At 42.8% G+C, this 12,328-nt stretch overlaps 1 protein-coding gene across 3 annotated transcripts in view; it reads left to right on the top strand.

The window, feature by feature from the left end:
- Nucleotides 1-1,903: 1,903 nt before the first annotated feature.
- Nucleotides 1,904-12,328, top strand: part of ADAM17 (ADAM metallopeptidase domain 17) — a 290,647-nt gene continuing 280,222 nt past the window's right edge. Inside the window, exons 1-5 of one of the 3 annotated variants that reach the window (XR_014006785.1) lie at nucleotides 1,904-2,521; nucleotides 9,581-9,713; nucleotides 10,999-11,132; nucleotides 11,628-11,716; nucleotides 12,127-12,298. Coding sequence is in view for 2 of the 3 variants with exons in the window: in XM_081189073.1 (XP_081045199.1) it covers nucleotides 2,362-2,521; nucleotides 9,581-9,713; nucleotides 10,999-11,132; nucleotides 11,628-11,716; nucleotides 12,127-12,298 (688 nt within the window). In the remaining variant the exon portion in view is untranslated. The remainder of the gene's footprint in view (nucleotides 2,522-9,580; nucleotides 9,714-10,998; nucleotides 11,133-11,627; nucleotides 11,717-12,126; nucleotides 12,299-12,328) is intronic. The other 2 variants (XM_081189073.1, XM_081189072.1) reach the window with 2 other exon arrangements.

The following is a 12,328-nucleotide window of genomic DNA, read 5'->3' as shown; positions in this document are numbered from 1 at the left end:
CCCATTCTAATTTAAAGGAAAGGGCAAACACTAGAGCTGAGTATCTAGTGCACTGTTAGTAATGAAGGCAAATAGCTGTTCAAAATGATTACACCAGTTTCACAAGGTGAAGTGTTCAACCTGGAATTTGAGGAACAGTCATAACTCCTGGCTCTTCCGAATGCTGAAATGTATCTGATTGGGCAGGGGAAGTTATCATTTCTATCAACAGCTATAACTTAGTGACCCTTCTAAGAATAACTGACAACAGGAAAGTGCCGATGACTAATTGGAAGAGCTTCAGTACTATTTTTTATGAGTTCTGTTAATAATGAAGTGGGAAAAGTTGTGGCATTGTCTATATATTTAGAATTAAAAGGACAGAAAGAACACAGTTCTTAGGAAATTATGCCTCTACCTGGTTACTCCCATCCCCAATATATTTATCACACTCCTTATCTTATTCCTACAGTAACAACTTTATTTGCTTGCTTCCAACCATATGTAATTACTTGCCATTTTATATTCATTCTGGCCTAGTAACTCTTCATGCTATGCATGAAAAGGTCTGTCATACCTTTCTTGCTGAGGAAGGAAATGTAACTTGGGAACATGTGTAAGCAAAATATCCTGTGTGCATAATTTTTCATTTAAGAAGGCATATGGAACAATAAACATGACAGAACAAAAATGTAACAAAGCTGTGGCAACTGCAGCTTTCCACGTTTCATAGATGCTGCTATAGGTCTCACACGTGGTCTGGAATGGGTAAGGGATGCTCTTTTATCTGAATGACTTGGGTGGCTACCTGTGCAGAAATGAGAAGAGTGGCAATGAGTAATGGGTAGAAAAGGAGGTGCTAATTGGGAGAGGGAAGAAGGAAACGGTATTATCACTAGTCTCATCCTAGTTTCCCACACTCTGCTAGCCACATGGGGGGGGGGGATCTAAAATAGGACAGTATTTATCCACCCATTAGGAGGGGCTGCGCATGGACAAAACTGGATGGCATCTCTTTAAATGCTTGTTCCCAATCCTATGTTTGCCTGGATGAAGAAAACATTGGAAGATTTACACCTTCATAACAAAAGTATTTTTCCACCCACCCGTCCAGATGGGGGAGGAACTTAAAAAGTCCCTGGGATATGGAAAAAGTTACACCATCTCCTTGCAGACTGCCCTCTGGGTTTTTTTTCTCTGCCTCAACATCTTGTTTTTCAGTCATGGGGGAAAAGCTCATGACTTAACCTAGCGTTCTTGAATAAGTCTACCTTCCTGGAGAGTCCCTGTCTCTTATTAATGGGAATAGCAATAATTCACACACAGAAAAGCATCCCTCTATTCCTCCCTTTCTTTAGAAGAAAATGTCCAAGGTGGCTAAGAATATGAACATACAATAAATAAAGCATTATCACGAGTCCATTTAATTGCAGTGCACACAGGTGGTGTAGTGACAATAAAGGTTTATTATTATTATTATACATGTTTTCATTTATTTATTAAAAATCAATAGACTCACAGGAGGGGGGCGCAATGAGCACAGCTGACGAAAACAAAAACCACTGGATTTGCTAACCGTGCAGTCAACAGTTAGCCCCTCGGAAATGCGCTTTAGATCCCGTTTAAAGCTGCACTCCTAAACACACAGTTACTAGAGAGCAGGCACTTGGGGGAGCGGGCCTTTCTCCAGAGTAAATGTGCAGGGGGTCGCGATCCGCTTCTCCTGGTAAGGCTAAGCTAGGCAGACGCAACACACACACCGGTCCCTGTCCTTGTAGATTTGCCACCTTTTCTCCGGCCTTAGTTTCTGTGTCTGCACGAAAATAAAAACCCAAGTAACCGGGAATAATAATAATAATATTATAATAATTTATTATTTATACCCCGCCCATCTGGCTGAGTTTCCCCAGTCACTCTGGGCGGCTCCCAATCAAATGTTAAAAACAGTACAGCATTAAATATAAAAAACTTCCCTAAACAGTCCTTTCCTCTGCTTGGGAGGCACGCATCTGGCCGATTTTTCCCTGCCGCGCCACAGCTTTTAAAGAGGCTTTTCTCCCGCACCCCAAGGCCGGCGCGGAAAGGAAGAGCGCAAACGCCGCCGGCGCTTCAGGGCGTGACAAGGCCGCGTCTCGGCCCCCGAAGCGCCTCCCGGAGCGGAACAAAGATGGCGGCCGGCGTTCGCGCGCCCATAATGCTCCGCGGGAGGCCCAGGCGGCCGGGCGGTTCTTCCGGACTCGGGGCGGCGGCGGCCTCAGCTGGGCATCGCTGAGAGAGAAGAAAGAGGGCGAGAGGACCGAAACTTATGTGAGAGAAAGAGGGAACGGAAGGGCTTGTCCGTCGGTTCCCTTCTGCTAGAGGAGGAGGAGGAGGAGGAGAGCCATGAGGCGCCGGGCGCCGCCGACCTCCTTCCCGCTCCCCGCCCTGCTCCTTCTCCTGTTGGTCTTCGGGGCTCCCGAGTCGGGGGCGCTGAGGCACCCGGCCGCCCCTTCCCCTCGGCCCGCCCCACAGCACCGGGGCAGGCACCGGCCGCCGCGATACGGTGAGTTATTTGAGAGAGAGAGAGGCGGACTTCCATAGACCCTTCTTTCCCCCAGGCACTTTCAGGGTGCGGGGGGGGGACTTGGGGGGGCGCCGCCAGCCAGACCTGCTCCCCTCCCCCTCCCCCTTATCTCTCTTCAGGTTAATAGAAATTTTAAAATGAAGAATATGGGATATGCTGTGTTTGGCGGGGTTTGTGCTGGGAGAGTCTCAGGCTGCGCTTCGTGGCTGCTCCGAAAGCTGTGCGCTGGAGAAGGAAAGCCCAGCACCCGAGGTGTCTTTGGTGGGGCTTTGGGGTAGGCAGGTCGCATACTTCTGAACATGCCTACTCGGAAGTAAGCCCCAATTCGTTCAGTGGGGACTTGCTCCCAGGTTTGGCGTGCCTAAGGTTTGCAGCCTGAGTCTTTTTTTCTCCCCACTCCCCCCCCCCCACCTCTTTGCTGAATTCATATAGTGGGTGTAGTGACTGGGTTTTGGAAACTCTGCAAACTGAGAAGCTGCTCAGTTCTTTCGGTTTGGTGGGGAGGGGAAAAACCCCAGCCAGTCTTAAAGCTGATTGCACTAGAGTAGGGTTTCCCAAACGTGGGTCTCCAGCTGTTTTGGGGACTCCCATCATCCCTAGCTAGCAAGACCCAGCGGTCAGGGGATCAGTGGCGTAGCGTGGGTTGTCAGCACTCAGGACAAGGCAAGTAATTTGCGCCCCCTAACCCGTGGATTTGCGCCCCCTAACCCTAACCCCCAGATGTTGCGCCCGGTGCGGCCGGCCCCCCCTGCACCCCCCACGCTACGCCACTGCAAGGGATGATGGGAATTGCAGTTCCGAAACAGCTGGGGACCCAAGTTTGGGAAACCCTGCTCTAAGAGAGCAGGGCTGGGGAAACAAGTTGCTGCCTGGATGCCAGTTGGACTGCCAGTTTCCATCAACCCCCCCAGAGCCAGCGTGACCAATGGCTAGGGGCAGTGGGAGTGGTAGTCCAACCATGTCTCTCTAGGGCACATGTTCTTCTTCCCTGTTCTAGGAGCATGGAAGGAAAGATGCACAGTGCTGATGTTGCATGAATGTTAATTAACTGTAGTGTTAAGCCTGTGAGGAAGTTCCTGGTTTGCCTCAGTGCTTTGTGGGAGGAAAAGGTTATTGTACAGAGGAAGGGGCTGCTCAGAAAGTGTTGTTGTATTTGACTACTATTACTAAGTCAAGAACTGTGGCTGCATATAGTACTGCTAAGCTCTCATTGTTATATCTGTATTGGATTTGGTCATACAGGTTCTGAACCAGGTCCTGGAATGGGTGGTGGGCAGAATAAAGGCCCTTAAGCTTGAAACTGAATCCTTACAAGACCGAGCTCTTGTTGGAGGGGTGGCTGTGTATGGGAACTGAGCAGATTGCCTGTTCTGGATGGGGTTACACGCCCCCTGAAGGTTCAGCCACATGTGTCACTGGAGGTCCAAGTGGCCACAGTGGTGCTCTCTACTGGCTTTGGCTAATATTCCAGCTATGATAGTTCTTCATCCAGGATAACCTCACTATTGGTAACTTTAATAAAGTGCTCTAATTGGGGCTTTTATAGAGGTTGTTCTGGTAGTTGTAACTGGCACAGCGTGTAGTTACTGACTAGATCAGCCAGCTGTGAGGATGTTACCCCTATTGCTTAAAGCATGGACATCCAACTCCCAATAGACTGCAATCTACTCACAGTATAAAAAAACTGGCAGTGATCTACCCATTGTCGTTGGTTGGAACACAGTTGTGGAGCTTTTTTTAGGAAGCCAAAGTTGTGGAGCTTTTTTGGGAAAGCCAGAGTTGTGGAGCTTCCATTTTTTTGGGGGGGGTGTGTGTGTGTGTGTGAAGGAGATCACTGAGGGGGCCAAAGATCTACCAGGAATACCCCATGATCTACCTGTTGGACACGCCTGGCTTAAAGCATTACACTGGCTTCCAATTTGCTCCAGGGTCAGTTGAAACTGATGTTACTGTCATATAAAGCCCTGAACAACCTGGGACTGGGTTACCTAAGAGCATGCCTTTCCCTGTATAGGCCTGCCCGTTCTATGAGATCACTAGAGCAGGCCTTCCTGGTTGTCCTGCAGCCTGCATAACTTATCAGATGACAACCAGAGGAAGGGCTTTCTCTGCAGTGGTGTACAACCTTTGGGATCATTTCCCACTAGGTTTCAGGCAAGGTCCAGCCCTGCATGTAAAATTGGCATGTCTTGTTTTTATGGAAAACAGTGTAAACCATCCTAGAATTTTCAGTGAATAAATAATCACACTTTCATACACTGTAGAATTTCTTGTTGATAAATGACAATTGATGTTTTAAATAATGTACAATTCAGAATCATCACTTGCATTTGTATCCCACATAGCAGATGGTGAGTGAATTGTGTGTAGGAATTGGGGCCTGTGATGAGTTGATTATTTATAACCTATGAGAAATTCAGGGATGTTGTAATAATCCTCTTCCCAAATGAATGAATGGATGAGTAATAGAGGCTACAACTGGTACTGTTCATGAAAGGTTGCTATGTATCTTTGCCTCTAACAGGAGTGTTCTTATTTGAACTTCCAGCATTCTCCTTCTCCAGGATGTTATCTTTCCTAAGGAGGAGAAGGAATTGTTAGGAGCAGGGGAAGGAGAATTTCCTTTGACTGGCAACTGGCTCCAGTGTGTGGCGACTTCCTAGCTCTAGGGTGATGATGTGGTAGCTGAGGGGTGGGGAGAGGGGGCAGCAGAGAGGGGGATAGTAAGGATTTGGGGTGGGGAGTGAGGGCAGCAGAAGTGTGGGGGGGGGAGGTGAACACAAAACAAAATGGATCAGTGAGGCTGAGGAAATAAGCAGACCAAGCTGCTTTGAAAGATGGAAAAGAGAAATAGGAATCTACCCCCTAATAGCTATTTCTGAACCCCTGGTGATTGTCAGGGAGGCTAGAGGCTGCCAAGCCAAGGGGATCCCCAGATAGGCAGGGGATTCAGGGAGCTCTGGAAGGAAAACTAGGTGCAGATTTCTGTATGGTTGCCAAGCAGGCAAGGTGCTAAAGATACTCTGCCCCAGGTATGTATGTGACATGCAAATGCTCACTTCTGTCTCTAGCTTCCATCTCCGCTCCCCACTTGGCTCCTGTTTCCTTTCTTGTCATTCTCCTCTTTATTCTGTTGCTGCTTCCTTTCCTGTGCTTTCCTTTCTTCCGTGTTCCTATTATATTATAACTATAACTATTATATTAAATATAGCACGGGATTTTTACATTTGTTGCATTTACAAAGAAGTTTGGAGATGCTACTGTATCAAAGCTGCATGCTGTTTGAAAGTGATGCAAAGCAGAATAAATCTGAACAATGTTGCAGAAAGAAGCCTATGCATATTCCAAGTTGTTCTTCCTTCCTTGCTTCTCCCCCACCCCTCACTGTCCTTTCCATTTCAGCTTTCCCTTCTTCACCACTCCTGCCTCTTGTTGCTGCTTCCTCCTCCTCCTCCCTGCACTCATAATCAAGAGCCAGGATGCTCATTTGGCTATAACAGTCAAAATGTGGCTCATACTGCATTTGCTCCCTGCTCTTTCGCTCCAGCACAAGTAGAACAGCTTTTTGGGTTGTTTTTCTTTTACTCCTCCCCTTTTCTTAAATATGTTTTGTACTTATCTGTATACCTTGGGAGTTCACTCTACTCTCTTGTTACCTTGCTTGTGTGTGTGTGTGGTGTCATTTGGGCTGTATAACAATGACACTCTTTTCTTCCCCTGAAGATTGGAAGTACTACTCTTTTTCTGTGGTAAGAGGCAAGTGGTGGCCATGTGATAAACAGCTGTCCCTCATCACCTAAGAGCTTCAATTTTGTATCTGCATGTGGGGAGTGGGGTGACACTGGATTGCAGCCTACAAAAAAAAATGCTCATTCCGTTTTCGGGGCAGGGAAAGGAAGTTGCAGTCAATTTTTCTCTTTATTGTCAGTACTGTCTTTACACTTGTAGTTCCTAATTTCGCATGCAGCAATACACTGAAGCAATGTTGAAGTGCCACTAGCTCTGTGGAAGAGCATCTAACTTTGCATGCAGAAGTTCTCAGTTTGATACCGGCGGCACTGTTTAGAACAGGCTTCCTCAAACTCAGCCCTCCAAATATTTTGAAACTACCATTCCCATCATCCCTGACCACTGCTCCTGCTAGCTAGGGATCATGGGAGTTGTAGGCCAAAAACATCTGGAGGGCCAAGTTTGAGGAAGCCTAGTTTAGTTTAGAAGAACATTGTCTCACAAGGCAGGGAAAGACTGACAAAGACTTGGGAGAGCTGCTGACAAACAATGCTGGGTTAAGTGGAAAAAATACCTGATTTGGCGTAAAGCAGACACATATATTTATAGAACGATATCTTTTTAGTGCTCGTGAGCGTATTCCCATTTTGTGGGAAGGAATGGACAGGCAGTTGTAGGAGCAAATCCTGGTAGCTGATTACTTTAAAAAAATTCTCTGGAATGGGGTGTGGAGTGTCTGGTTTCATTTCCTGGTTTTGCCATAACTTCCAGTATAACAACTTGCGTTATGTGTACATCATGCTTCTTGGGCATGTGGTTTCCACACAACTCTCTTGAGAATAAAATCATTGACTTCTAAAGCACCTATTTCTGGGCTTGCTTGGAATAAAAAGACCTGGGGAAAATATTCTTCACAAGAAAAACAGGCACTATTGCGTGAATGCAAGGGCATTCTCTAAATTATCTTTACCCTGGCCTTTGACAGTTAAAGTATTTTGTTTTGTTGGACCTACCTCTCTTGCTTGATTTATACTGCTCTGCTCCATTTGGAATGGTGTTGCTTGATTTATGGCTTCCCCTGTTTTTAGATTTGTGTATTGTTGTAATCAACTCTGAGACTTTAAGTTGGATAAATCTTAAATAAATAAAATAATGAGTGTTCAGACTATTTAGAGCTGAGCTATGCAATCTGCAAAACTCAGGTGCTGCTGCTTGACGGGACCACTTTTGACTGGAGGTTGTAAGTGGCTGATTTGAATGCTCTCAGTGTTAGCATGTTGGCCATAGGCTTTAGCATGACCTTCTCCCTGGGAGTGAAGTTTTGGACATTATTTTGTATAATCTAAACATTTCAATATATTAAATGATATGAAGAAATGCTAACACAGAGGTCAGTGTGTGTGTCAATAAAAGCATTCAATATACTGCTGCTAAATGTATACCCCTCTCCTTTTGTCCAGTTGTTGAATTCTAAAAATAACTGCTTCCCTTGAAAATAATATTAAAATGTTATGCTTGCAGTAATAAATCAGCAGTTGTTATACCTGAAATGGACAGAAAATAAATGGAAACAAATTGATTTTAAATGTCACATTTTTAATTTATTTACGTAATGTGTTTGTTTGCCTTACGTATTAGTGGTTTAAACAAGCAAACATTTATAAAAGCCATTTGCAATTACTTTTGTAAATGCCAACTGTTATGGAAAGGTTAGAAATGGTTAGATTTTTCAGTTGAACTGATCTAAATACTGCTGCTCTTTGGAACAGATGTAAATAAGTCATTAACGTGTCTCAGTGTAGGTTATGATTAATGACAAGTAGTTTCTTGATCAGGTTTTCAGTCTTGGACATATTATTGGTCTTGGGATATTATAGGCATGTGGAAGATGGATTTTGAAAGTGTGCACTACTTTAACTTGGGGTGGTTGCCTGGACTTAGATTCTTGACATAGATCAGCCTTTCTGGAGACTTCTAGATCCTAACTAGATACTATCTACCTTAGATACAAAGACGTGTGGTTGTGAGGGCTGATGATGGCTCTAAACTTGCCTTTTGTAGTACTTATGTACACTAATTGGAATAATGTGTAAATGGGATAACTCTGATGTTAATATTTGTCGCTTAAATACAGAGATTGATGGCCAGTTAAGCAGTGGCAGGCTTAGTAACACATTTGGCAAAGGATGATTAATGATGTGGATGGCCAAAGTGGAATCTTTGAACGTGTAATTTGCATAAATACCTTTGGGGGTTTAACAGAAGTTGAACATTTCTGCTAATAGGCTGATTCTAAGTTTCTTGCATATTTTTAACCCTCACAATGAAAATATCTATCCACAATGAACACCAGCAAAGTGTCAAGCGTTAGGTTTTATTCTTGTTTATGATCAATTTGTTAGTACGGTAGGTTATATTCTTGCTTTGTGAAAAATGGAGAAGAAAGTGGGTTAGATGGCATAGACTAGAGAGAGATGAATTAGTACATCTTTATTGATAAAAGCTATGCATTAGAATGTGTTTCCTCAGCTCTTTGTGGAACTATCTATCTATCTGCATTTTTTCAATGGATGTATTTTGTTTTATTTCTATGCTACAGTATAGTAATCCACACTCACCAGGATTTTTCTTGCCTATAGAATCAATTTGAATCTTATTAGAAACCTCTGGTTATATTTCTGAGTCACTGATTCAGACTAATGCTTTATCCAGGGGAACTTGATGACTGGAATGATGAAATGGTTCACTATTTAAGTAGTGGGAAAGGGGAATCCAAAAAATAACAAATTTTATGATTGGATATAATGGGCATAATTATGGAAACCATAGTTTCCTGCTATATGAACAAGCCATAGCAAATCTCAGGCTCAGGTTACATATTTCCACTTCCTCTTCCCCTCTCCTCTCTTATGCTGCAAGGAGGTGCTTGTAAACTTCTACTTTGTTTTTCAACAAAGCACAGTTCCCCACTGCATCTTAACTTGTGCATTGCTTAAGCTTTAGGTAGTGAACCAGGATCAGAAGCCACAATTTGATCATTGTTGCTTCTCATGAAATAGAGTGAAAATCCCTCAAGTTTAGCTCCTCAAATTCAAACATAATGGAGAGCTGTGGTTCATTTAAAATTGGAAGCTAAAGTTCTGAGCGCCTACTTCATGTGTGCAAAAGCAGTAGAGCGACTGTGGAGTGTGTGAGCTTGAGGCATGCCATGGCTGATTGATGTGGTGGGAATTCTTGTCTTTTTATTACATCTAACAAGGGCATTTTTCTAGCTGTTCTCTTGTTAAGCCTTCTATTTCTTCCTCACAGAGAATCTGGAATCTGTTCTCTCAGACTATGATATTCTTTCGGTGTCAAACATCCAACAGCACTCAGTAAGAAAAAGAGACCTGCAACCAGAATCCCATATAGAGAAACTCATAAGTTTTTCAGCATTGCATAGGTGAGGCATCTTTAGTGAGAAGTTTGACTTAATATTATCTTACTGATTCCCTTTAAATTGTTGATTTCTGTGTTTTTTTCTCTTTTTACGCATGCTTTTTTCTCAGTTCTGCTTTAATTTCAGTAATTGGCTTTTGTTTGCATTGTTGGGAGGCCTATAGATCAACAAATTTATTCAGATTATCATTAGAATTCTGTAGTGTACAGTTGCCCCAAGAAAGGTGTCCGTTCCCGTATTATTGAATGTTTACCAATTCTTATGCATTTGACTTTTTTGAGAAAGTAGAATAGCTATACATAGGAACAACTGTGGTAATTTGGGTTTCTGAACACCAAATCTTCAAAGAGGAAGAAAGAACTAAGAGTGTGGAATCATTACAATCAGCAGCTACTGCTCTCTTTTATAAATCTACTCTCCACTTCAGCACATACAATGTATTTAAGCAAAATTGTTCAATTTGTATTATGTATGAATTTTAGAGCATTAAGCACTCCCCTTGAACAAACACAGTAGGTAGAATCGACACACACATTAAAAACATTTTTTTAAAAAAAGTGTTTTTAAAACTACATTGAATTTTCCATAAGGCTCACCATCAACTACCGTATTTTTTGCACCATAACACTCACTTTTTTCCTCCTAGAAAATAAGGGGAAATGTCTGTGCGTGTTATGGAGCGAATGCCTATGGGTGGCGGGGGGGATCTGCTGCAGTCGTGAGCAGAGGATCCATGGTTCCCCTTCCTTTCCTCCTTCGTGGTTACAAAACATGGATCCACGTGGATCCTCAGGATTTTTGCATTGGGCTACTCCAAACTCACTGCCAGATCACATGTCTGTGGCCACAGCATGAACCACAAAAATCATATATCCACTATTTCGTTTAGAATATTTTTTTTTTCTTGTTTTCCTCCTCTAAAAACTACGTGCGTGTTATGGTCTGGTGCGTGTTATAGAGCGAAAAATACGGTATCTACTGTCACATTGTATATTGTACTTAAAACACACTTAGAACATATTAACTGCAGCTGTATGGCTGAGTCCAAAGTCTCAAGGTGTCTCTGAGCTAGGAAAGGGGACAAGGGTTCGGCCTCACAGCTGTGCTGAGCCTCAGGGACTCAAAGCACCTCTCAAGCTCAACTTGATACCAAATGTAATATCCTAGTGTATTTGGATCCATTAAATGTATTTGAACACCAAATGTAATACCTCAATGTGTTTGGATACATTAAAAATATATAGCTGATATAAATCTCAAAATTAAATGGAAGCAAATTCTTTTACAGGCATTTTAAATTATACTTAACTTCAACTGCGGACCATTTCCCCAAAAACTTTCAAGCACTTATAGTGAATGGCCAAGGCAAGGAAACCAAATATCAAGTACAGTGGCAGGAATTTTTCACAGGACATGTTGTAGGTGAGTATAATAAGTTGTTTTCGGTGGGAGGGGGAAAGTATTACTGGATTTTTGTATTGTCATAAAGAAGTGTTTTGTCATAAAGAAGTCATCTCGAACTGGCATTCTATATTATCATGAGAACTTCAGACATTGTTACTGGTTTAATCAGACCATTTACAAATGGTGTCACGTAGAAGTAAAATGAGTTTATAACTATTTAAAATAATCCTTTGGGGGCTAGTTGGCAGATGATCTGTGTGAATCAGAACCTCAGAAGTTTAAATAATAATTCTTGAAAAATTGATCTGAAATGCTATCGTCTCTAGTATATATTTGTGCATGCACTGTTTTTCTTAAGGACAAAAAGATGTTGGAAGTCATTTGATTCATGGAATGAGTGTGGCTAGATGTGAAGTGATATGCTTGTGACTAGGAGGAAGTGGTTGTTAAATGTTACAGCTGATGCTCTGGGTTCGTACCCAAGTTTTCTTTCCTCCTCTCTCTTTTCCTCAGGTCAGAGCAACTCCAAAGTTACAGCACACATAGGTGAAGACGACTTCACAGTGAGGATCAACACTGATGAAGAAGAATATAATGTTGAGGTACACCTCTCTATTGGAATCTAGATGCAGACAATATGAACTTTCAGTCAGGTTGCTTCCCGTTGTTTAATATTTCTAGGGATGGAATTGCTGTTTGTTTTAACCCTGTGTCAAATGTTTCTGCCAAATGTCTGTGGACTGATAGAAACAGCCATATTGACTGGGATGCTCATGTGAAATACTACATATGCAGGCAAAAGTTACATTTGGTTTATGTACTGACTGTGCCGTTCCTTGAGGCTGGTGAACTGAGGCCTTTTGGTCAACTAATCTATTTAGTCTGCAGTCCTATATACACATATATATCTGGGGATAAGTCCCATTGAACTCAGGGGAGCTTCCTTCTAAGAAGACATGTATAGGATCACACTGTGAAAGACATACTTAGACATCTGTTTCTCTACCTGTAGCCCTTGTGGAGGTTTCTCAATAATACACAAGATGAAAGACTTTTGGTCTACAGATCAGAAGACATCAAGGATTTCTCACGATTGCAGTCCCCAAAAGTATGTGGCTATGTTAAAATGGAAGAGGAGGAGGAGCTTTTGGGTGGAGGGCTGAAGGAGAGTAAATTAAATAAAGGTGAGTGTTAAACTGCTTGCAATAATCTTT

Source organism: Podarcis bocagei (assembly GCF_964188305.1).
Source record: "Podarcis bocagei genome assembly, chromosome: 3".
In the NCBI taxonomy this organism is placed as follows: Eukaryota; Metazoa; Chordata; class Lepidosauria; order Squamata; family Lacertidae; genus Podarcis; species Podarcis bocagei.
The sequence above is the reverse complement of the archived record's forward strand: the minus strand, read 5'-3'. Positions and strand labels throughout refer to the sequence as shown.